This window comes from Haliotis cracherodii, unplaced genomic scaffold (assembly GCF_022045235.1).
Source record: "Haliotis cracherodii isolate W230 unplaced genomic scaffold, xgHalCrac1.p SCAF_10, whole genome shotgun sequence".
In the NCBI taxonomy this organism is placed as follows: Eukaryota; Metazoa; Mollusca; class Gastropoda; order Lepetellida; family Haliotidae; genus Haliotis; species Haliotis cracherodii.
The window spans coordinates 29,471,873-29,496,088 of record NW_027266265.1 but is presented as its reverse complement, the minus strand read 5'-3'; the positions used below and the strand labels follow the sequence as shown (position 1 = coordinate 29,496,088).

General features: G+C 40.1%; 2 protein-coding genes across 2 annotated transcripts; both read right to left on the bottom strand.

The window, feature by feature from the left end:
* Positions 1-6,209: 6,209 nt before the first annotated feature.
* On the bottom strand, positions 6,210-11,627 carry LOC139448663 (uncharacterized). The gene is made up of 7 exons (XM_071230220.1): positions 11,417-11,627; positions 10,524-10,928; positions 9,857-10,052; positions 8,581-8,639; positions 7,729-7,890; positions 7,152-7,306; positions 6,210-6,479 (listed from the first exon to the last, which is right to left on the bottom strand). The coding sequence occupies exons 1-7, from the start codon at positions 11,625-11,627 to the stop codon at positions 6,210-6,212; spliced, it is 1,458 nt and encodes a 485-aa protein (XP_071086321.1).
* Positions 11,628-16,755: 5,128 nt separating this feature from the next.
* On the bottom strand, positions 16,756-21,816 carry LOC139448653 (uncharacterized). Its single transcript, XM_071230216.1, has 7 exons — positions 21,606-21,816; positions 20,273-20,608; positions 19,489-19,684; positions 18,902-18,960; positions 18,289-18,450; positions 17,705-17,859; positions 16,756-17,025 (listed from the first exon to the last, which is right to left on the bottom strand). The coding sequence occupies exons 1-7, from the start codon at positions 21,814-21,816 to the stop codon at positions 16,756-16,758; spliced, it is 1,389 nt and encodes a 462-aa protein (XP_071086317.1).
* Positions 21,817-24,216: the final 2,400 nt, after the last annotated feature.

Below are 24,216 nucleotides of genomic sequence, written 5' to 3'. Positions count from 1 at the left end.
GCTAAGAGATCAAGGTGTTATTGAAGCAAAACGTTTCACGTTTAAGGAAGATGGGAACATTTTACCTTCCAACACTTATCTCTTGATCACGTTTGCTTCACCTAACCTTCCAGGTTGGTTGCTTTGCTATGAGAATTGACTAAAGTAAGGAAATGATTTATGGATGAACAACTCAGTACTCAGTACTCCATTTTCTAAATGCCTCTCAAAGAAGTTATGAGGATTGATTTGTGAAAACCATGTGAAAACTGTTTCAAATGCCAACAGTTTGGTCATGCTCAACATTGAAATAGAAATGAAGGCTTTGCTTGTTGTGCTACCCTCAAATGTCCTCACTGCACAGAAGCACACATGGCATATTCCCCTGAGCGTCCTGTGTTCGAATTTGAGTCGGCTGTGTAACGGGTTAAGTCTGAGCAAACTATTGGCTACATTGATGCACGAAAGAAAGTTCCTGCTAATTCCTCTGCAGGACCAACTAAAATATCTTATGTCACTGCCCTAAAACCCACCAAAAGTTACATACATGTACATGGCCACACTTCTGAAAAGAAAGTGGGTAGAGGTAGATCACATGTTCACCCTCCATGAATCATAATATCATACAATGTAACTGCCGAGGAATTATAGCTAATTTTGAAGAAATGAACCTTCTAGCCGAAGATAAGAACCGTTTAGTCTCCAGGAAACATGAGATGGTCAGCTATTTAATTTACATCAGTAGGATACATATAGTTCGTTTGTAAGGGTTACTGAAAGTAAGGCGTATGTTGGCACAGATATACCATTGAAATAGGGATCTCCTCAAAGCCCTATTGCACTAAATACCTTCAGGCTGTTGCAGTGCGTATAACTTGGTATATTACAACAATAACTCTGTGTTCCTCATATATACATCCATCATCTGCTCTTCAACTCAGGGATCTGGATGATCTCATTGACCAGCATCCCAAAGTGTTTTTGATTATGGGAGACTTGAATTGTCACAAATCGTATTGGGTTCATCCGATCATAAAGATATAGGAAATGTGACAGAAGAATTACTTGATAAGCATAGTCTATGCCTTCTTAATGATGGAAGTAACACATACTTCAATCCAGGAGTATGTTCTCAGCGTTGGATTTGCCCATTTCTGACACTCTTTAATGACCTTTTTTCAGTTCATGGTCAGTTCATGGTGATTTGTGCCGCACTGATCACTTTCCTACCGTATGTAAAGCTATATCTCCCTTTGTGGATAGTTTCATTTACAAAAGCAATTTTCCAAGGTAGTGAGGCTTTTGTTTAGTTTCTTTTGCAGTACTAAATTGAAAGCTAATCATTTTATGAATGATCATGACCTTCTTAAACATTGCCACGGACGTTATCTCTAATACCTATACAACTCCACATGTTAGTACACCATGGTATAATGATGATTGAAAAAAAAAAGCTAGAAACAAAACAGGATAATGTCGGAAAGTGTATTCAATAAACATCCGACTGAAGATAACTTAAAACGCTTAAGGATATCAAAAGCATAAGCTCGTAGAACAATTATGCAAAATACACCTAGCAGCTGGAGACAATTTCGTTCCAAATTGACTACACGCACTCTAACGCGCCGCGATTCGCTGTGCAGAGTTGCGTCCCTTGGGCATGCCAAAACCCTATGATTTGGGGTTCGAATCCCGGTTCGCCCCAATTATGTTTCTAGGTTTGTCAGCACCATACCCGTGCTCATGGGTTCACCGAAGTGGTAAACGTCTGAGACCTGCATCACTTTGGGCTTTCCTCCCACATTAAGCTGTCACGCCGTGATATAACTGGAATACTGTTAAAAGCGGCGTTTAACCCAACTCACTCACTCTAGTTGTAGAAGACATTGTAGTGACGTCCAAAACGACACACGTCTCCGGTCTGGTTCTCTCTTCATAGAATGTGCATAGAGGCAACAATCCAAAACATTTGCTGAATGCACATCGTTTTGCCGATACTGTAATTACTGTCTCAGTTCATAAATCTCTGAATTCATGCAGGGGCATTTTCCGCGACCGAGCCAAGTGTCTGTTTGACATTTCAGAAGGGGATCTTGAGATAAATGAGTAACATCTGTGAAACAATTCACAATAAAAGATCATGATAGCGTTGTCACTACCAACACATATCTATTTACATTTGCCCTTTCCAAGCTTCCAACTTAATTTAAAACTGGTTATTTCAACATCGGAGTGGATGTGTATATACCAAATCCACTCCGATGTTTCAGTTGTCAACAGTTTGGACATGAAGCCAGGTGCTCTCATAACTCCCCAGTCTGCTCCCGTTGCGGTAAGAATCACGACAGCACTGATTGCACAGGTGACATCAAATGTACTAACTGCAACGGTGGGCACATGTCCTCCTCAAAACAATGTCCAGTCTTTGGAAGAGAATAAAAAAAGGTATGAAGGTCATATATACGAACAATATTTCCTTTTCCGATGCAAAGAAATTGGCAAAAGAACAATCACCAACCTCTTTAAAATCAAGATCATACTCCGCCGCACGCAGTTTCCACTCTCAAGCAAACAGTTGACCATGCATCTCAGACAGACATTTGCTGGGTAACAGACAACCAAAAAGTGTTATATTCCATAGCTGAGGAATTAAACTGATCACCATCGTCTGAAACAGACTGATCTACAATTAATCGCTAACTCACAGGCACCAGTAATAGAGCCTGAGTCTGAGCCTAAACCTGAGCCTGATCCTGAACCTGAGCCGCAACATCTACTTTTATCAAGGAAGGAGAGAATGCAGTTACGAAAAAAAGGAATCGAGGGCACTCAAACATTTGAAGGCGCCTTCAACCATTCTGTTGAGGTTCATAATACCTTTGAGCCTCTTGATATGGAAGTGTCCCCATCTCTGTCATCTCTGTCATTACGAGGACCCTCCCCCCGTTTACGTTCTCCAATTGAGCCTCGATGAGTTGCTCTCACAATATAATACAATGGAATTGCAGAGGACTTAGGCACATTGTAGATATCGCTCCCATGAAATTGCATCACAATGCTTTGCTGACCACTGTGACGTCATTGCTAGCATGACGTCACAATCAGTTAGTGAGTGAGTGAGTATGGTTTTACGTCGCTTTTAGCAATATTCCAGCAATATCACGGCGGGGGACACCAGAAATGGGCTTCACACATTGTACCCATGTCAGGAATCGAACCCGGGTCTTCGGCGTGGCGAGCGAACGCTTTAACCACTAGGCTAACCGACCGCCCCTGACGTCACAATCAAATGACTGAGGCTGTTAGCAGTACTTTTTACACTTAAGACACTGCTTATTACTGTCTACAAACTGAAAAATTGGGAAGAATGATGTTAGATGATAAATATATTCTCACCCTCGTGTCTTTTTTTATCAAATATATCAACACTCGTTGATAAAAGCGGAAAAACTCCTCGACAAGCCCCAGAGTTTTTCCACTTTTATCAACTCGTATTGATATATTTGATATCAAAAGACACTCGGGTGAGATTCTCTTTTTATTATGAAAACAGTTAAGGACCTTTTAGCAATGTAATTTCACGTTTAATCATTTACTTTTTAAACGATATTTAACTAATTCACAATTTAAACGATATTTAACTAATTCACAATTTAAACGATATTTAACTAATTCACAATTTAAACGATATTTAACTAATTCACATTTTTTATGAAAAAGTTATGTATTTTATAAATCGGTAGTGTATGATTATTAACTGAGATTGTTCGTGGCTCTGTCCTCTACGGGTGTTAAAGTACCGTAAAATTATTTTCCCACTGAGATGGTATGTAAGACCACCTTATTCAAAGAATATCTAACCCATCTTAACTGCAGAATATTTTTTTACTTTTAATCTCTGGCTAAACTCGAAATCCTTCTGGGGAATCATGCAGGTAGCAGAGGTACAGTAAGTCCCCTTGGTCCCTTGTATGGTGACCTTACCTTTGTTACTGGCGACTTGTAGTCCCATGTTTATATTGTATCGTTGCCTATTAATCGATTTTTACTGTTCAACTAATTTTAAGTCAAACTGTGATATATTGCTAGTTATAATACTGTCCTTCATAAACAGTTTTTTAAATAATTTTTGTATAACTTGGTCAAGTCACAGTATGGCTGAAATATTGCCGACGTGACTTAAAATTATATTCACTCACTCGATTCCTGTTAGTCGCCTCTTACGACAAGCATTGGTTGCTGAAGACCCATTCTAACCAGGATTTTCACGGGTTTTATTTGTATTAAAGTATACGAGCCATAGAATTCTGGCGCTGTATTCATCTGTCTTGAAGTATACGAATTTTAACACTACCAACGCTGTATTCATCTGTGAAATCCGCTTAACATCGGTTTCTTATTGTAGTCTTGTTAAAAGCATGTAACCATTCTCAGTGTTCCCAAATAATGCTGAAATGCAGCAATTTGTTCATCCATCGATACATTGTGATAATGAATTGATTAAAAACGATAAGCTAATTTACAGTGTTAACAGACTGATAGCCTGGACGAGTTCACATTTAAACCTCTCCTGGAACACGAACGGTCAAGTTGTCTTAAACTCCACAGAGGCGGATATGATAACAACCAGTTAAGCCATACACATGTATGTGTGAAGAGGTGACACTAAAATAGTACGATTATGTATGACTTGGTATGGGAATAAGCCGATGAACACTCCAATGGTACCTTTGAGTTGACACTTCTTGATATAACTGAACTACTGTATGAAGTGACGCAAAAACCAACCCACTAACGCACATACATGTATAAACAATCAACCCCACGACAGATGAGATACAGCAGGTGTGTAAGCCCAGCATCTCCGTCACACAGAAGCCACTCCCGTGCGGTCGTATTTACGTTCACTGTTTGTCTGTGTCAGCTGGCGGAGCATTGTTGTTTTAAGGTAGGCGCCACGTGCTCAGTTACCTGTGTGAGCCCTACGTGGTTTTTTTTGTTGTGGGTAAAACATCATCGACACAACTCACGGAAAGGTACGGTCTTGTTCATGGTTTAAATTTATGCCGTCGTCTTCATTATTACGTGTCCAGAACGGTTCACTCAATACTATCAAGGTAAATGTGTATACCCAGTATATGCTAAATTGTGTAAAAGCAGTAGATTTAATCGGGTTGTGAAAAGGTAAATCTTATATAATCTGAAAACAAAGGCCCAGAGATGGCCAAGTGATAAAGCATCTGCTCTCCACGCCAAAGGCCCAAGCTCAATGTTTTTTAAGCCAATTTCTGGTGTCGCCCCCACACCTGATAATTGCTGGAATATTACTTAAAGGGGCGTACGTCCATACTCACCCACTCCTTCAACGGAAAACGGACGATAACGAATTTCGTTTCAACACGTGCATCTGTAGTTACCTCTTGTATAATGACATAAAGACAAATGGTGAGGTGAAATTGGGTTCAACGTCGCGTACATGATTATTACACTAACATGACGACTTGCATGTTACATGCCGCGGTTTAACATCAATACCCCACTCCGACACAGTATACTGACTCCGAGCCCTTGTTTCAACCCCTAAATGCCGAGCGCCAGACAAGATAACAACAAAAACAAGTATCAACTTTTAACGTCTTTGGGTATGACGCGGCCGGGTATCGTACACCGGATCTTCCGCTCTCTGGACAGACGCTCTTCCTCGAGACCACAAGGACTATGCAACCTTTTAAACCAATTGTAAAGGACCTTTCGCGTTTTTTTCTATTACTTGCTCCTGTCTTGGTAATGTGTGGTTTAATTTATACTGGCATCCGAGAGGGGTTCCAGTCCAGGTTCGAACCCCAAAATGGTCATGTTTGTTATTACGTCTCTATAAGTATAATGTCCAGTCTGTTAGGATATTTTGATGAGTGTGAATTGAACTGAGCTTGTAGCAGAATAGACATAATTACAACAATTAGAAAAACATATTTATTAAAATCATAATCTTCGCAATTGCTAAAACAACCAAATACAAACAACACATATTTTTCATAATCAACAACATATGTCCATTAATATAGAATAGAGATATATCTCTCAACTCCTGTTTTAAACATGCAAAGGAAAACGTTGAAACTTGCACGTGTATACTGTGCACACAAGACATACCATATGACAATAACCAATAATAAACAACTCCGAGTAAACACACATGAAGTAAAAAGTCCTTTCATCTGTAAAACCATCTAGCCAAGAGTAATCTTGGGTTTACCAAGAATAACTCGGGTTGCTTTTCTGCCGGTGCCAAGGACAATCTTATGTTTGTTAAATCTCCTGAACGGCTGATAGCCCAACAGTATAGACCCTTTCTCTCTACGGCCCACTCTGACAGCCGCAGCCTCCAGATTGTAGAAGCCAACGATGTCGGTGCCGTCGCAGGGCATGTTCTCAGCCTGACCGATGACGACAATTTCTCCGGTGGTAAGGGGACACATGATAGGAGCTCCAGAATCACCCTTAAATAATACATTAGGTAAGGTTAGTAAACAAAAGCGACGACATCCATTTAAATAATCATAAGAGGTGAAATCGGGTTTAACGTTGCGTCCAAGGTCATGGCACTTAAATAGCGACGTGCTTGCACGTGCGTCTGTGGCTGCTTGTACTAGTCCGGACTAATGTCGATTTTATAGTGCTAGGTCACTGAGATACCATGCCGCATCAATTACACATTTAGACACAGTATACTGACCCCAAGCCAACCAGTCCTAAGGCTTGTTTCAGCCCCCTAATGCCGAGCACCAGGCAGGGTAACAACAAGTACCATCTTTTGATGTATTGTGATACGACGAGACCGGGGATCGAACCCCGGGTATGCCGCTCTCAGGGCAGACGCTCTACCCCTAGACCTTAGAGGCGACCTGAAATCTCTGCTGAAAGTACAGTCCATTGTACGATTCAGACTATATCATTAGCATGAATTTATGAATCACTATCAAGTAGTGATGATCACTCGTGTTCATGAAAAGGTGAGCGGCACTCGTTTGCAAACACGTACATCTGAAAACACACGAGAACATGTCTACCAGAAAACTTTGGCACAAGTGTCAGAACCACAAGGCTACCCCCTTCTTAATGCATTGGGTCCTAGGTAATGTGAGAAAGTGCGTTGTGTTATAGATACGTACACCACAGGTAGAAGATCCTGTATTGAAGAAACAGTTGTACGTAAGACCAGTGTCAAAGAGGACGGCTTGACCAGACGCCTGCAGGAGGGCGGGACAATCGGCCGTGGGCTGGAGACTTGGCACGGTGTAGAAGGATAATGTTGCGGGGTTCGTGCCTGAAAAATAACACATGCTTAACAATGATTGAATGTGTGCTGCAACCTTGAAAAACTTCTTAAACGAGACCGGATCCAGTAAGTCTTTCGGAATTTTCATGCGAATGAATATTTTTCTCCATCCCAATTTGTAAAAGCGTGCTAGTCAACACAATGACGAAATCTTAACATTTGAAACATCCGACTAACGCCGTCGGGTCTAAATAAAGTTTCTGGGCATCAAATACTAAATAACACCCGCAATTCTAAACACACGTACATTCATCTACTTTAAATATCATATTCATTGCGTGAAAAATAAAGCAGCTGAAATAAACGTCGATCAATGTTTACCGAGGAGCACAAAGCAGATTGAAAGAACATAGGAATTAACAGTTTCTTCCTAATTTTGTCATATGCTTTCTAAAGCCTGTATGATATACCTGCAATATCGTCATGTCCAGCACCGACAACGACGCAGCTTGTGAGGTCAATGTTGTCGACCATGGCAGCGTCATAGATGCATGCAACGCCAGGGCAACCCGTGGAGCTGATGGGCGTGGACAGAGTGATTGTGAACGGACCTCCTGTTGCGACGGTTGTGGCTAGGAAACGTGGCAAGACATATCGATATAAATATAAGATATTGTGCCCATTTTAACCCTAGTCCTACCATTTCACTGCGGTAGACATTATAAATGTACCATATAGGGAATCCAACCTTTGTCTTCGTGAGTGAGTGAGCGAGTGAGTGAGTTGGGTTTAACGCCGCTTTTAACACTATTCCAGTTATATTACGGCATGTCAGCTTAATGTGGGAGGAAAGCCCCAAGTGATGCAGGTCTCAGACGTCTACCACTTCGGTGAAACCCACGAGCACGGGTATAGTGCTGACAAACCTAGAAACATAATCGGGGCGAACCGGGATTCGAACCCACAATCATAGGTTTCTGGCGTGCCCAAGGGACGCAACTCTGCACAGCGAATCGCGGCGCCTTAGGCGACTGGGCCACCCGTGACCCCCCGCCCCCGGTCTTCGTCTGACGAGAGAGGGATTTAATCAGTAGCATCCGATACCCTTCTTTATATTGTAAGTGGTTTTCATATTTCAATCATACCAGAGTAATATATTAACTTGGCCCCCAGAGCATTCAGAGCTATGCATCAAAGTTGTTGTGCTCTCATCTCAATAGATCTCTTGATTATGTGTCGCCATTACTTTGTTTCATAGTTCGTGGATATTCCAGATATTAATGAAGATTTAGTTACTCGAGCAAAGGAAATCGTTCACTTACTGTCAATAACAGGTAGAGTTTCAATGACGGTGCCAGTGGTTGGGTCTTGTAGTTCAAGCCTAAAATAGTATCGCTATGCATATCAATGTTAAAGAATAATAATAATGATGATAATGATGATGATGATGATGATGATATGGAATGTAGATTATTGAATGAATTTAATGAGACTGTCCAACACATTATCAGTGGATGCCCAGCTTTGGCACAAACTACATGATGGTGTAGCTTGATCATTTTATTACCGTCTTCGCCATGCTTGTGGTTTTGACACAGAGGCCCACCCTTTTTACGACCCAGAATATGAAGACGGCGTCATGGAAAATGACAAATACAAAATTCTTTGGAATAGGCCCATTTACAGCCTTAGACGTATCCAGGCCAACAAACCTGATCTTGTCCTTTTTGATAAATCTAATGAGATCATTTATATCATTGACTTTTCTGTCCCCTTTGACACTAATGTGATGAACAAGATTAAGGAAAAACATGGCAAATATGCTGACCTCGCTTTCGAAATGTCAGGCTTGCATCCCAAGTACCAAGTTGTGCGACTCCCCAGTGTGCCTTACGTTTGGTACCTCCCAATCTGTTGACTGACATTGGGAGAGTACCCGGGTTTGCTACCAGGAATACAGCCCTTCTGACGATCTGGGTAATGCAGAAGGCTGCAGTGTTGGGGAGTCTTCACATTCTCCCAAAAGTTCTGGGTAGGTTTGACTATGCAGCGCTTCCTGGGAGAAGTCCCATTCGCTGTCTGGGCTGCGTGTAGAGGGGGCAAGGGCCCTGGGCTGATGATGAGCCTAACCAGCCTGACTATGCCAGAATCACCCAAACCCTCTTTGGTGCATATTTATATCTTAATTTGTACATGGTAATAACTAAATAATAACTGATTACACTGTATCTGTGTAAATGTTCATGCGTTTTCAATGTAGTGAAACAGAAATGTATTAGAGAGAAAAATATTAAGTCATTTTGAGAACATTATAATGATCTTCAGAGTAATCTCATAATTACTTCCGGGTAGAACGATTGAGAGTAATAAATTTCCGATATTTGCACATGATAACGTTTCGTCATCTAAACAATAGTTTGACTTGAAGTCACAATGAGTAATATACAGAATAACTCAAATCTCGGATTTACGGTTTAACTACCAGTTGAATACAAGTTTCGTCGTACTTGACGTGGGCCTTACACTATTCCTTCATTCGCTACGGGTAATCAGATTCAGCAATTGAATCGTTGGTTATTCTCTGAATGTTATACATACGCAGTGCCCATGAGCTGAGCGCAGTTGTTGGGTACGGAGACAGTTGTTGTTGAGGTGACGACGCCCGTGCACACAGTGCTTCCAGAAGCGGGGTCCACGACCCTGACGACGCCGGGGTTGGTGGTGCAGTCTGTCACAGCGGTACCGCCGAGAATCCTGGTAACGGTAGACTGTGTGGTCGCCGTCGTTGGGCAGACTAGAACAGAGTTCAGAAATGTATTGACCAAAATGTAAGTCACTTGCGCATACGACTTCATTCGCACCGAGAAAAAAGTCCATATTGATTGATGCTACTACAACCTCCTTTGTTACTCGAGTAGGGAGAATTTCCGGTTATGGAGAGATTGTTTAAGGAGGTTTGTCAAGGGTAAAGGGACATAAGAGATTACTGATATGACCGACAACGGTGTTGTTTTTTATGTTATTATTACTGTCTTCTTTAAAATATTTTTTGGGAACTAGACATCCGTTTGGGGCGAATTTCGGTTTATAAGCGAAGTCAGTAGCATGGGCAACAAGCCTAAGGCAATTGTAAGGGCTACAACGGATAATATATGTGGCTTTAAGATAGTGTCTTAAGGTGATACAGGATAAAATAGACGGTTTGAAAAATAAACAAATGGAAGGGGTCCGATCATAATAGAGCAAAAACGTTTACTGCACTTACATCGTGTTACAACAGTGGTAGTTGGGGTGGTGGTTGTAGTTGTAGTTACTGTTGTAGTAGCAGTTGTGGTCGTTGCAGTTGTGGTTGTAGCAGTTGTAGTTGTAGCAGCTGCAGTTGTAGCAGCTGCAGTAGTAGCAGCAGTAGTAGTTGTTGGAGTTGTGGTAGTAGTAGTTGTAGTAGTAGTAGTAGTAGTTGTTGTCGTAGCAGCTGTGGTAGTTGTTGTGGTAGTAGTGGTAGTCGTTGTAGTTGTTGTAGTTGCTGGTGCAGCTGTTGTTGCAGCTGCAGTTGCTGGTACGTTGGAACACGAGGATTGGTAGGAGCTACAGAGGCACTGGATTTTGCATGAATGATACCAGAAGTTACCAGGATAGAAAGGCATCGTGTTGAAATAGAAGTAGTTGTTTCCTGCAGAGTAAAGAATTATGGTTTCAGTAACTGTTGTAAGTGAACATGATTTTACGCCGCTTTTAGCAATATTCCAACAATATCACGGCATGGGACACCAGGAACACGTTTGACCCATGTAAAGAATATAGCTCCAGGTCTTCGGCATGACGAGCGAACGCTTTAACCACTGGGCTACCCAACCGCCTATTTTCGGCCGATATCAGTATAAGTCAGTATTAGTTATACATAAATCTCCAGTTGCTTGTCGTAAGAACCGACTAAAGGAGATTGAATGATCAGATTTGGTGGCTGGACTGATTGCCTATGATCTTGGAATTTATTAGTTTTATTTTAAGTGTGTAGCATTTGTTTCCCCCCGAACATTTATATTAAATAGTATCGGTTCATAAATGAGTGTGATATTCAAATGTATGTAAATTAAATACTAACATGTCGAAAGCTATTCATCTAATATTCCTTCTTTGAAAAGTACGTGTAAATCTTACTTGTTCTGCTGTATCTTTTGTAGTAACGGCAGTCGGAGATGTCGTTAGCACAGCATTGACCAGAAGTATCCAGCCAACACGATCTGATGTCTCTGGTCTTTTTGCTCACGTCAACGGCTCTCAAGAATGTTTGTCTCTTGAAAAATGCATTTCTGTTTGCCGCGTATGTGACGGCTGCAAACGTCGCCAGGAGAAGGGCCAGCTTCAACATGCTTGATCCGTCTGTGTGTGTTGGACTCGAAAATGGCATTTCGAAGAAGAATCTATTTATATATTAAAACGATAATAATAATACTCATAATGATCATAATCATAATCATAAAAATCCATCTATAATCCATCTGAACGACCACTGCATCGAGTTTATGTTCAGTGTGTTGAGAAGGTCAGCAACCTTGCAGAGTCCTTCGCTTGGATGAGGTCGGCTGGCCTGAACTATTTTGCATCAAAATGTAAATATGAAATGTAGATTATGTAATGAATTTAATGAGACTGTCCAACACATTGTCAATGGATCCCCAGCTTTGGCACAAACACACCATCTTGAGCGTACCAAGTTGTCCGACTCCCCATTGTTCTTGGTGCCTTAGGTTTGGCACCTCCCATTCTGTTGACTTACATTCGGAGAGTACCCGGGTTTGTTACTCTCGTGTTGTCGAGTCTTTACATTCTCTGAAATGGTCTGGATGGGTTTGACTAGGCAGCGCTTCCTGGGAGAAGTCCCATTCTCTGTCTGGGCTGCGTGTAGAGGGGTCAAGAGCCCTGAGCTGATGATGAGCCTAACCAGCCTGACTGTGCCAGAATCACCCAAATCCTCTTTGTTACATTGTTTTTGGTTTTAATCTGTTCATAATTCACATTATCATTCTCAACATTATCAGTCCAACGGGTTTTAGTGTATGAGTGAGTATATTTTACGCAGCTTTAAGCTATAATATCCGAGCAGTGTCACTGCGTGGAATCGGAAAGGGTCCGTGGCGTGATGAGCGATACTTGTATAACAACGAGACACGCCATAAAGCGACAATTAGAGAGAACATAACCAATGCACCATTACCAACATTAATAGTTCAATGTATATGTTAAGGCAAGCTTTGACATCTGACATATTTCCATTATCGTCTCAGTTATGTACAGTTTGGCTCTTCCGGGGACATGCACAGTTCCCCGTGCACGTTGTTAGTGCCGATTTAAATGAGTATTGGATGGCGACCTTGGCACCAAACTGATCAGACTTCCCTTTGTTGATTCTATTTGTACCCAAAGGGGGCTGCTGAACCCAAAACATATTTTAAAGAAATTTCATATTTTAAATTAAAACTATTCAAAATACACGTTTCGCGTGGAAGGTTTCAAATCAAGAAGAATAGTGAAATAACTTCATGTGATATGTACAGTTGTTCCATAAAAAGAATGAAAAGGTGAGACTGTCACCGCGCCCCGACGGCACGGGCCGCTACTCTTGCTATCAACCAGTGATATGTCTTGGCTAGGTGCAGTTATTTACACAACAACGTTAAAACAATATTCACTGTGTTACTCATTTACTTTATAATCTGCAGTTTTGGTGATCTAACTGTCCATACATTGTAATATATGATGTTCAAGTTAACCTTTTGATTCCAAACATTCATTTAGTTAGGAAACAGTTGCCAAATATCATGAGACGAAACAGTTTACTTACCAAAATGTGAACTGACTGTCAAGATGAAAGATGTCTTCGTCGACTAATGGTTCCGAAAGGAATCTCAGCCCTTATATACAAGTCAAATGTGAGCAAGAACCAAAGACGCATCACGTGGTACACGTTGAGACAAAACGTCTTCTCTGACACAAGACAACATAGTTAGACGTGATAACCTTCAATTGAATGAAATTTCATGAAAGTAAGTTTACACCTGGAAGGTAAAATTCCGCTTGGTCTAAGTGCAATTGTCTAGTCAGCACTGCACGAATTTGTTATACAGAAGAGATCGCGGCGCCAGGCATGGCTTTGTTTTAATAATGATTTTTAAACAATGTACCAACGTGACGTCTGAATGACCCTCGCTTTGTCTGAAGCGTTGGCGCGTCTCTTCACATCGCAGTTTACATTTGGTGACACAGTCCTATGGTATTGAGTATGAAGAAAGTAGAAAACGACCACTAGGCAATATATGGCACGTAATTATGAATAATCACATAACGTTTTCTTTAGAAACAGTAATTCGGCGATACTGAAAGGTTTTCCTGCGGTTTTAATTTCATTATCCAGATTAACAGAACATTCGAATATGTTGACGTATTTCAAATCGAGACGAATTCGGGTATTGTTTTCTAATATTTTATGTGATATATTGAGTCAATTAGTGCAGGATATTGCTGGAATTTACACAGACGAGTGGTAAGTATATATGTAAGTTCATACGCTTCTCATTATCGAGATATATTGCAAGTTATAGTTATCAGAAAATGTATGTATAACATGGCACATTTGTTTGTCCTCTGTATTTTGATGATCATGTTTCTAGAGTGTCAATTTATGCGATAAATAGATAGTTTATGTTATAGTAGATACCGTTACTGTTACTGAAACACATATAAAATAGATAATGTATTTGAACAAGTCGTTGTTGCCTGCCGTGCATAAAAAAATGTACACATGAAAATTAGTTATGACAAAATATTATAAACGTTATCAACACGCTACATGTCTGAAAAAAAGCCGTCGAAACACTGCAAACGTGAGATTCAAAACACAACAACAATCCCCGTATAACATACCATCGAATAAACATTTCTTCTTCGTTTCATTTTCAGCCTCCATCAAACAAAGGTGTACACGTTATTTTGCCCGGCATTTTAGCACTCATTCATGAATCATTAGGAATAATGTTAAAAATAATATTTAGTTATACATGTATTTTATGTTCATTTATCTATTTATTTTATTTTATTTATCTATTTATCTATTTATTTATTTATTTGCTTTAAAAAACACAATTGCAAAAGAGACTAGAGAGAGTGAATAAAATCAGTAATGTAAGATAGATATTAATCAGCATTGCATTTTTACTGTGTTTAATCCCATGGGATATGACTATTAGTTTGGTGTGACGTGTGTGACCACTGATACACATGTACCCATCAGTACATCTAACATTATTGCAGAACCATGGGTGTCATCACTGAGTTTCAGTGGTCCATTCCTATATTTTTCACAGCTATTGTGCTCTTTACACCAAATGGAATCTGTTTCGGCAGATGATCTAGATTGATTATTCTCTTCCATTGAAATTTATATTTTCACCAGGCTGGAAGTGGACTATGACGTGTGTCCCTTTGTGATTTCCTCCCACACAAAGCTGCCAGGTGGTTATAGAAATGAAATTTGGTTAAATGTGATTTTAAATTCAAACATGAGTAACATTGGCTTTAAAGAAAACATCCCCAAAAGTGGCATTTAATCTAACACTAGTAACAGTGGCTTTAAATCCAACATCAATATACGTGTCTTTTAATCGGTACCGCTAACACCGCTAACGGTGGCTTTAAATCCAACATCACCTAAAGTGTCTTTTAATCGAACACTAGTAACAATGGCTTTAAATCCAACATCACCAACAGTGGCATTAAATCTTACACTAGTGACAGAGGCGTTAAATCCAACTACGCTATACGTGGCTTTTAATCCAACACCGCTAACAGTGGCTTATAATCCAACATCACCAACAGTGGCTTTTAATCTAACACTAGTAACAGAGGCTTTAAATCCAACATCACCTTAAGTGGTATTTAATCCAACACCGCCAACAGTGGCTTTTAATCCAACATCACCAAAAGTGGCTTTTAATCTAACACTAGTAACAGAGGCTTTAAATCCAACATCACTATACGTGGCTTTTAATCCAACACCGCTAACAGTGGTTTTTAATCCAACATCACCAAAAGTGGCTTTTAATCTGACACAAGTAACAGAGGCTTTAAATCCAACATCAGTAAAGGTGGCTTTTAATCCAACACCAGTAACCATGGTAATAGAGGCTGTAAATCCAACATCACTAACAGTGGCTTTAAATCCAACACCAGTAACAGTGGCTTGTAAATCCAACACAAGTGACAGTGGCTTTAAATCCAACACAAGTGACATTGGCTTTAAATCCAACATCACTAACAGTGGCTTTAAATCCAACACGAGTGACAGTGGCTTTAAATCCAACACAAGTGACAGTGGCTTTAAATCCAACATCACTAATAATGGTTTTAAATCTAACATCACTAACAGTGGCTTTAAATCCAACACAAGTGACAGTGGCTTTCAAAAAACATAAGTGACAGTGGCTTTAAATCCAACATCAACTGGCAGAATGATGATTCCACGTGTTAGTTAGTTCCCGATTATATCAAATTGCGATGTTTGGAAATACTTGCCCAGGCTTCATAAGTCTAGACCAAACATACATGAATCTTTCCACTTGTCCAGAGCGAATGTAGTAGCATATCAGTACAGTACATCAGTTCATGAACACCACTAGCTTGATATGTCATTGTGACTGAACTATCACACATGTTCAGTCATATGTTCATGGGGAAACGAAACAATGTTCATGTTCCTAATATGTGTCACTCCTCTCGTGTATCATGCCAAAATGAAAGCAGGAATCCTAGTGCTTGTTAAAGCGAGTATGTAACATTATTTTATAAAGCACTTACATTTGTGTAAGATATAGTCTCTCGTAACCCCCTTGGGAGGCATTTGTACTTTTAAGTTTTTAGATATTTAAAATGCTTTATTTAGACCCCTGCTGTACAAATGGTGAGACTTTAATAAACTATATTGTATTGTTTTGTATTGTATTGTATTGTAACTTCTGAAGCCAGTGGTATGGGACCTTTCTCATAGTATCCATTATTGGTTACCAATATAAATATGCGTGGATTTAAATATTTATTGGCATCCGTGAGGGGTTTCAGCCCAGGTTCGAACCCAGAAAATGGTCATGTTTGTGTTAATGCTTATATACATGTAATATCCAGTCTATTTAGATATTGTCATGAGTGCGGTCATCCGATTAATCTGAAGTGAATTGAGCTTGTAGGAGAATAGAGATAAATTACAACAATTAGAAAAAAATATTTATTAAAATCATACTCTTCGCAATTGCTAAAACAACCAAATACAAGCAACACATATTTTTCATAATCAACAATATATTTCCACTAATGGAGAATAGTCACATCCATCTAAACACCTTGTTAAAACATGCAAAGGAAAACGTTGAAACTTGACAATAACCAATAATAAAACAACCCCGAGTAAACACACATGAAGTCAAAAGTCCTTTCATGTGTTAAACCATCTAGCCAAGAGTAATCTTGGGTTTACCAAGAATAACTCGGGTTGCTTTTCTGCCGGTGCCAAGGACAATCTTATGTTTGTTAAATCTCCTGAACGGCTGATAGCCCAACAGTATAGACCCTTTCCCTCTACGTTCCACTCTGACAGCCGCAGCCTCCAGATTGTAGAAGCCAACGATGTCGGTGCCGTCGCAGGGCATGTTCTCAGCCTGACCGATGACGACAATTTCTCCGGTGGTAAGGGGACACATCACAGGGGCTCCAGCATCACCCTGAATAATACATTAGGTAAGGTTAGTATATAAAAGCGATGAGAAACATTTGAAATAATCACAACAAATCTCTGCTGAAAGTCCATTGTACTAGAATATCCATAGCATGTGTTTATGGTATCGGGTGGTCATGGTGATGGTATCGGGTGTTCGTGAAAAGTATGCTGCCCCACCGGCAGTTCCATTTATTCACTTGTGTTATACTTTCCCGTGTGTTTTCAGATAAATATTGACGTGTCTTTGTATTAGTTTGTAACGAGTGCCACTGGTTTAAGAAAGGATTTTGACAAAATTAGGAAGAAACTGTTAATGCCTATGTTCTTTCAATCAGATTTGTTTTCCTCGGTTAACTTTATAACCTTGTTTAAACTGCACTGAAAACACACGGGAAAGTATAACACAAGTGAATATATGGAACTGCATTGGACAAAATGGGGCAGCATACTTAAACCGGTGGCACTCGTTACAAACTAATACAAAGACACGTCAATATTTATCTGAAAACACACGGGAAAGTATAACACAAGTGAATATGTGGAACTGCATTGGACAAAATGTTGGTCGCTGGTCAAATTTGGCATGTCTTTTACACAGGTATCAGTAACACAAGGCTTTCTGCTGCAATCATTCATTGGATGTTAGTTAATGTGAGGAAGTGGGTAGTGTTATATATACGTACACCACAGGTAGAAGATCCTGTATTGAAGAAACAGTTGTACGTAAGGCCAGTGTCAAAGAGGACGGCTTGACCAGACGCCTGCAGGAGGGCGGGACAATCGGCCGTGGGCTGGAGACTAGGCACGGTGTAGGAGGATAATGTTGCGGGGTTCGTGCCTGAAAAGAAAAACAAACTGAAAAGTGAATAAATGTGAAACATTGCTAACTAGGTTCGAATCCCGGACTTTTAACATCCTATGAATTATTTTCTTGATCAGTATGTTATTTTTCTCAATCCCCATTTGTAAAAACGTGCCAGTCTACTCAATGGCGAAAATCTTAACATTTGAAAATTCGACTAACGCCCTCGGGTCTAAATGAAATTTCCGGTCATCAAATACTCTATAACACCCGCAAATCAGAAAACACGTAACATTTATTTACTGATTAGCATATCCATTGCGTGACAATTGAACTAGGTGAAGTTAACATCGATGGACGGGTTATAAAGTTAACCGAGGAAAACAAATCAGATTGAAAGAACATAGGCATTAATAGTTTCTTCCTAATTTTGTCAAAATCCTTTCTTAAACCAGCATGATGTACCTGCAAAATCGTCATGTCCAGCACCAACAACGACGCAGCTTGTGAGGTCAATGTTGTCGACCATGGCAGCGTCATAGATGCATGCAACGCCAGGGCAACCCGTGGAGCTTATAGGTGTGGTCAGAGTGATTTCGAACGGACCTCCTGTTGCGAGGGTGGTGGCTAGGAAATGGGACAATACATATGAATGCAAAACTAATGTAAATACAGAGTAAGCAAGGTTTAATGCCAAGTTTATCCCTATTCCAGCCATATCAGAGCGGGAGGCATTGCACCGATGAGTTACACCCTAGAGAGAGAGAGAGAGAGAGAGAGAGAGCGATTTAATCAGTAGGCTGCCCTTCCAATTGATATTGTACTTGGTAGTTATTCTACCAGGGAAGTATATTTTCTTAATCTTATCACGAAATTGATGAATTATATTTTCATTTGTCATTACATACTGTTGTCCTTTCTTTGAGAGCTACGCACCAAAGTACCTGCACTGTCGTCTAAATCGATCCCTTGGTCATAGGTGTAAATTTTTGGGTCGGTGTTATTTTTCGTAATTTCATGGATATTCCAGATATTAATGAAGATTTAGTTACTCGAGAAAAGGAAATCGTTCACTTACTGTCAATTACAGGTAGAGTTTCAATGACTGTGCTAGTGGTTGGGTCTTGTAGTTCCAGCCTAAAATTAAATCGATATGCATACCAATGTTAAAGAACATTTATCGCGGGGTCAGTTTCTTCTTTGATTTGTTTATTCAAACCTCATTATTTTACCAACAATGAAATAACAATGGTAACTAAAAACAGTAACGCTTTATCTGTGAAAATATGTAGTGATAGAGTACAAATGTATTAGAGAGACATTTAATAAGTCATTATGAAAATATCAGAATGTACTTCAGAAAAAGCCTATTATTACTTCCGGGTAGAAAGAATGAGAGTAAGAACTTTCCGATATTTGCACATGATGTAGCGTCATGACATCACACATTGGTAGCATCACGTCATCTAAACAATAGTTTGACTTGAAGTCACAATGAGTAAAATACAGAATAACTCAAATCTCGGATTTACGGTTTAGCTACCAGCTGTGATTGAATACAAGTTTCCTCGTACTTGACGTGAGCCTTACACCATTCCTTCATTCGCTACGGACAATCAGAATCAACATTGGAATCGTTGGTTATTCTCTGAATAGTATACATACGCAGTTCCCATGAGCTGAGCGCAGTTGTTGGGTACGGAGACAGTTGTTGTTGAGGTGACGACACCCGTGCACACAGTGCTTCCAGAAGCGGGGTCCACGACCTTGACGACGCCGGGGTTGGCGGTGCAGTCTGTCACAGCGGTACCGCCGAGAATCCTGGTAACGGTAGACTGTGTGGTCGCCGTCGTTGGGCAGACTAGAATAGAGTTCAGAAATGTATTGACCAATATGTAAGTCACTCACACAAACGACTTCAATCGCACCGAAAACAAAATACAAGTTAACTTTGAGTTATAGATACTGAATTTATTAAGGTTATTACTGTCTCCTTTAAAAAGACTGTTATTACTTGTCACCCTTTTCCGATTATGGAGGTGTCGGTTTAGAGAGGTTTGCCAAAGGAGCAAAAGACATGTCTGCTTCGACAGACAACTGTGCGGGATTTTTAATTATAGCTATCTTCTATACCTTATTTGGTTGACACAACAGCAGTTTAGGGTGCATTTTGGTTTATAGAGGGGTCGGTTTAGCGAGCATTGCAAAGGGTCATAAGGTAATCATCATGTGATGCATACTTTGGGCACAATGAAATTGCAAGGGCTACGTCGGATTATAAATTGGTGAAAAGATGACGGTCAAGATAGTATCGTTTTATTGTGAATGGACGATTTTAATAAGAATTGCTGAAGGTCCCATTTTAACAATGTGCGTTCGACAATGCCATGTTATTAACCATTCTTTTCTTAAAGTTTTATGATAAAGCAAGCACATTTACTCCACTTACATCGTGTTACTACAGTAGTAGTAGGAGTGGTGGTTGTAGTTGTAGTCACTGTAGTGGTAGCAGTGGTCGTTGTCGCAGTTGTAGTTGTCGCAGTTGTAGTTGTAGCAGCCGTAGTTGTAGCAGTTGTTGTCGTAGCAGCTGCTGTAGTTGTTGCGGTAGTAGTGGTAGTCGTTGTGGTTGTTGTAGTTGCTGGTGCAGCTGTTGTTGCAGCTGCAGTTGCTGGTACGTTGGAACACGAGGATTGGTAGGAGCTACAGAGGCACTGGATCTTGCATGAAGAATACCAGAAGTTACCAGGATAAAAAGGCATCGTGTTGAAATAGAAGTAGTTGTTTCCTGCAGAGTAAAGAATTATGTTTTCAATGGCGATGTTGGGTTCTTGTGACTCGGGACACCATAGATGGACTTACCCATGTGAGAACCCGTGAAGATTCCGGGTTAGAATAGGTCTTCAGCAACCCATACTTGCCGTAAAAGGCGACTATGCTTGTCGTAAAAGGCGACTAACGGGATCGGGTGGTCAGGCTTGCTGACTTGGTTGATACATGTCATCGATCCCAATTGCGTGGATTGATGCTCATGATATTAATCACTGGGTTGTCTGGTCTAGACTCGATTATTTACAGACCGCCGTCGTATAGCTGGAATATTGCTGAGTGCGGCGTTAAACAACAAACCAACCAACCAACCAACCAACCATGTGAGAAATAGGACCCGGGTCTTCGGCCTGACAAGCGTACGCTTTAACAACTGGGCTTCCCACCGTCTCGTTTTGGTCGTTTCATAAGTGTTGTAGTGTTACAAAACAGGCAGTCTACATACATGTATATGCGGACAGCCGGTGCTCTACGTACATAGGGTTCGCTATAACAACGACCGGTAAACGTTTGTATCAATGTCCTATGTATCAATAAATCACTGTTTTCATCTTGCACTTTATTAGTTTTATTTAAATATGCAACAGTTGTTTTCCCAAAACATTCAAAGATAAAAGTATTGGTTTTTAACTGAGTGCAATATTCGGATGATCTTGTCAAATTTCCTTTCATGCTCTTTATTAAATGTCAAATGGTTGCTTAACTGAACATTTCCAATTGGTTCAAATGAAAAGCACTTAAAACATGTACAAACGTAACTATTTAAATTCAGTACTAATATGTCGAGAACTATTTGTTTCATAATATTTGTATGAAGACAAAAACCCACTGGTTCTGCTGTATCTGTTGTAGTTACGGCAGTCGGCACAAAATAGCAAACGTATACAAATTCAATAGTAACATGTCGAAAACATTTAATCAATATTACTTATATGAAGTGTTCATGTAATTCTTACTTGTTCTGCTGTATCTTTTGTAGTAACGGCAGTCGGCAATGTTGTTAGCACAGCATTGTCCCGAAGTATCCAGCCAACACGATCTGATGTCTCTGGTCATTTTGCTCACGTCAGTGGCTCTCAGGAATGTTTGTCTCTTGAAAAATGCATTTCTGTTTGCCGCGTATGTGACGGCTGCAAACGTCGCCAGGAGAAGGACTAGCTTCAACATGCTTGATGCGTCGGTATGTGTACTCGAAAATGGAAATTCGAAGATGTGCCTATTGTATATGAAACGATAATTTAATGAGGATTATAAAAGGAAGAGGCTTTGAGGAATATTCTAGCAATCGAACCGGGTCTAAGGCGTGATGAACGATATAGTTACTGTAACAAAATTACCATTACCAACATTAATAGTTTAAGATATATGTTACATGAAAGCTTTGAAATCGGTTATTTCGTGAAATATTTGATGGAACTCAATTGCTATTTTAGTTAATCATCTCAGCAATGTACAGTTTGGTTCACCCGGGAAAGACGAGATCAATCAAAAGTGCCGACTGAAATGAGTATCGGATGGCTACACTATACCCTTGAACCTTGTTCATAAGACTTTCTTTTGTGTTTTTATTATGATGGTACGGTAGTCATCGGGGCTGCCGATAAACCCATACGATTTTTTAAAGAATTAAAACTTAATCTTAATCTTAAGTAAAAACGTTTGCTTGGTCAGTTTGGAATAATATATTCTCAAGCGAATATGACATATCTTTATCATAGATGTACAATTGTCCAAAAAGTAAGAAAATGTGAGACTGTCACAGCGACCCCAAGGCAGAGATCGCTACTCTTGTTGTCAACAAGTGTTATGTCTGGTCTAGAGGAAATTATTAACATACTAACGTTGTGTCGCTGCAGTATTGGTACTGGTATACAACAAAACGAACTTCAGTATGTTCCTTATTCAATCATAATCGGTTTGCAAAGAAGGATCTTATTATCCATATATTTTAATATATGATGCTCAATTTTAGTTTTTGATTACAGACTTTCTTTAGCTTATTAAAGCTGGAAACAGTTGCCAAATGTCAAGAGACGAAACAGTAAGTGTAGGTTCGAATGCCGGACAGGACTCAATCCCACAAAAGTACGAGAATCTGTACTTTACTAAGAAAGTGTTATCCCAAATATAACATTTGTAACGAAACAGTATACTTACCAAAATGTGAACTGAGTGTCAAGATGAAACACTCTTCGTCAACTGATGGTTCCGGACAGAATCTTCAGCCCTTATATACACGTCAAATGAGCAAGAACTGAAGACACATCACGTGAGGGGCGTATTGCTTGTGTAAACTCTAACGTCACAGTGAAATTCGGTGTAGTTCTATTATCTATCAAGCTATTATTCAATAGAAGTAACAAATACTCTTGCTGGCCACTCGAGAAGAACCGTGTCAGTAGGGCATGGCGGTACTCCGTTGACACATTACGTCTTCTCTGAAACAAGACAAAATAGTAACACGTGTTTAATGGAATGAAAGTAAGGTTACACCTGGAATGTAAAATTCCGCTTGATCTAAGTGTAATTGTCTTGTCAGCATTGAACGAAACTGTTATACAGAGTGCGACCGAGGCGCCAGGTATAGCTTTGTCTTGATGATGATTTTTAACACAATGTACCAACGTGACGTCTGAATGACCCACGTCGTGACCCAGGCGTTGGCGTGCCGATTCACATGGCGGTTTACATTTGGCGACACAGTCTTATGGTACTGAGAATGAAAGGCCATTTAGCAATATATGGCCATGATGTCAGAATGACATATTAATACAATGTTATTTTAGAAACAGTAACACGGCGATGCTGAAGTGTTTCTCTAACAGAACACATGTAATATTCTGGCGTATTTCAAGTCATAATTCGAGACGAATTTCTTGTATTCATTTCCGGTAATAATGAGTTAATAATTGCACCATGGCGATAGAATTGACACAGAGGAGGCGTAAGTATATATGCATGTCCATACTCTTATACCCTTTCTTGATATTTTTCAGATTATATGTTGCAACAAATTGATGCATAACATGGCGGTGAGGTGAGGTAAAATGGGGTTTAACGTCTCGTCCAAGATTTATTGAACATATATAGCGACGTTCATGTACGTGTGTGTGTCTGTGTGGCTGCGTGTACCAGTCCGAACTGATGCCGATTTGAGTCCGATTAGAAACCATGCCACAGATTAACATGAACACCCCATTCAGACACAGTATACTGACTCCAAGCAGACCAGTCCTTGTTTTAGCCCCTTAATGCCGAGCGCCGCACTGGTTAACAACAATTTCCATCTTTTAACGTCTTTTGGTATGACGCGGCCGGGGATCGAACCCCGGACCTTCCGTTCTCCGGGCGGACGCTCTACCACTAGAACACGGAGGCGGTTTCCAGAGTGAATATATTTTTTTGTTGGTTGTTTAACGCCGCCTTCTGCAATATTCCAGCTACATGACGGCAGTCTGTAAATAATCGAGTCTTGACCAGACAATCCAGTGATTGACATCGTGAGCATCGATCTACGCAATTGGGATACAGTGATATGCATCGCAAGAGGCGACTTACGGGATCGGA

Bases quoted from the DNA above. Each gene is read 5' to 3' on its own strand.
- LOC139448663 (XM_071230220.1), bottom strand. From the start codon at position 11,627: ATGTTGAAGCTGGCCCTTCTCCTGGCGACGTTTGCAGCCGTCACATAC. The intron at 8,640-9,856 runs GTATGTATAACA...ATACTATTTTAG, and splicing joins GCTCAGCTCATGGGCACTGC to GCTTGAACTACAAGACCCAA. The intron at 6,480-7,151 runs GTACGTATCTAT...GTATTATTTAAG, and splicing joins CAGGATCTTCTACCTGTGGT to GGTGATTCTGGAGCTCCTAT.
- LOC139448653 (XM_071230216.1), bottom strand. From the start codon at position 21,816: ATGTTGAAGCTAGTCCTTCTCCTGGCGACGTTTGCAGCCGTCACATAC. The intron at 18,961-19,488 runs GTATGTATACTA...ATTTAATTTTAG, and splicing joins GCTCAGCTCATGGGAACTGC to GCTGGAACTACAAGACCCAA. The intron at 17,860-18,288 runs GTACATCATGCT...TTTTCTTTTCAG, and splicing joins TGGACATGACGATTTTGCAG to GCACGAACCCCGCAACATTA.